Source organism: Octopus bimaculoides, chromosome 8 (assembly GCF_001194135.2).
Source record: "Octopus bimaculoides isolate UCB-OBI-ISO-001 chromosome 8, ASM119413v2, whole genome shotgun sequence".
Classification (NCBI taxonomy): domain Eukaryota; kingdom Metazoa; phylum Mollusca; class Cephalopoda; order Octopoda; family Octopodidae; genus Octopus; species Octopus bimaculoides.
The window spans coordinates 85,815,990-85,817,543 of NC_068988.1; the positions used below are offsets into that span (position 1 = coordinate 85,815,990).

The 1,554-nt window shown below is 38.4% G+C and overlaps 1 protein-coding gene across 1 annotated transcript in view; it reads right to left on the reverse strand.

Moving 5' to 3' along the window:
• The window catches only part of LOC106870659 (inactive pancreatic lipase-related protein 1), a 98,974-nt gene that overhangs the window by 14,553 nt on the left and 82,867 nt on the right, over window positions 1–1,554 (reverse strand). The window contains exon 5 of the mRNA XM_052970243.1: window positions 1,327–1,449. Coding sequence (XP_052826203.1) covers window positions 1,327–1,449 — 123 coding nt within the window. The remainder of the gene's footprint in view (window positions 1–1,326; window positions 1,450–1,554) is intronic.

The following is a 1,554-nucleotide window of genomic DNA, read 5'->3' on the forward strand; positions in this document are numbered from 1 at the left end:
ATATATATATATATATATATATATATAAAACACTCCTACATGTTATATTTTGATTTTACCAAAGTCTTTGATATAGTCGACTAAGGAATCATACGCTTCAAGCTAAAAAGAAAAAAAACCTTTGGAGAAACAGAAAGGTTGAGAATGCGGATTGTTGATTTTCTTAAAGACCGGAGGTAAATGTTGACATCCACCCTTGCTCCGTAAAAACGTGATAATAAGTAGAGTACCACAAGGCGTCGTTTTGAGTCGCTTTTTGTCATTCGTAATGTTGTCTACCAAAGACAACTACACCCAGCAGCTATACAGATTATACTAAAGTAAGGTTAGAGATGAACGCAGACCTTGTTATCTATACAGTTCTATATTTAAGAGATGAGGAATTATTTACATTATTTACATTATCTACATTTGACGGATATTTGTCCTCATCTTGTTTGTTGTTAACACAACGTTTCGGCTGATATACCCTCCAGCCTTCGTCAGGTGTCTTGGGGAAATTTCGAACCTGGGTTCTCATTCCTATCGATGTTACTATTATTATTATTATATTATTATTATTATTAATCAGGTCGCTGCCGTGAATCGAACTTGGAACCTTGGGGTTAGTAGCCCGCGCTCTTAACCACTACGCCATATGCCCGTGGGCATATCTATATTCTCCAACAGGTCATAACCGTCACATACAACTGGGCAACTACTGGCAGTAACACGTCGCTTAATCCACAAGACCCCATGCCCTTCGTTAAGGGAAAAAGATACCCAGTAAAATGTTTTAACTCGTCTTAGTCAGGGAAGCGATTCGAAATTTTGAGCATGTTCGTGACCGGTGTACAGCTATGTCTCCAGATGCGTATTGTTTTAAATATATCCACTGACTGTTTACAATTCGTCGAGATTTCAATGTTCAGATATGGAAGGGGAGCCAACTAAAATCCTGAGTACAGCTATGTTCCCAGACGCATACTACGTTCAATATGCCCACAGACTGTTAAAACCAGTCGAGAGCTTAGTCGTTGGACATTGAAAGCATTTACTATGAAAGCCTCGTCAGTAACCTTAACTCACAGTAAAATCTCATGTTGTGAAGACATTCAACTACTTCTCACAGATTTGGTCTCCTAGCGATCTAGGTCTTACCTATACACTGGAGAAATTGCACAGAGGACTCACATAAAATAAAGCACACTCGGAGGACTTAACTACTAGAAACACCTATATTTTACACCTGTTCTTTGGAACACTAGTGAGAACGATGCTATAATATACATGAGAATTTTAAAGAAAGCAGTCCTGTTAAATGTTATTGTAGGTGATTCTACTTACTTTTCAACCCAGTTTTGTAGGCTTGGTAAAACAGGTGAGCCCATGATCCTTCGCATCCGGGTTGCTTTTTGCCGCCATTAGGGTAAAGATCGACATCGCCCATTTGTTTCATTGTTCCGAAGCCTGTGAAAGATAAATGATATTGCATTTTATTCCTTGCATTGTAATGATCTTGCATTATAGTACAATGCAAAATACCAAAAGGAACCTCACCTCTTATATCTCACC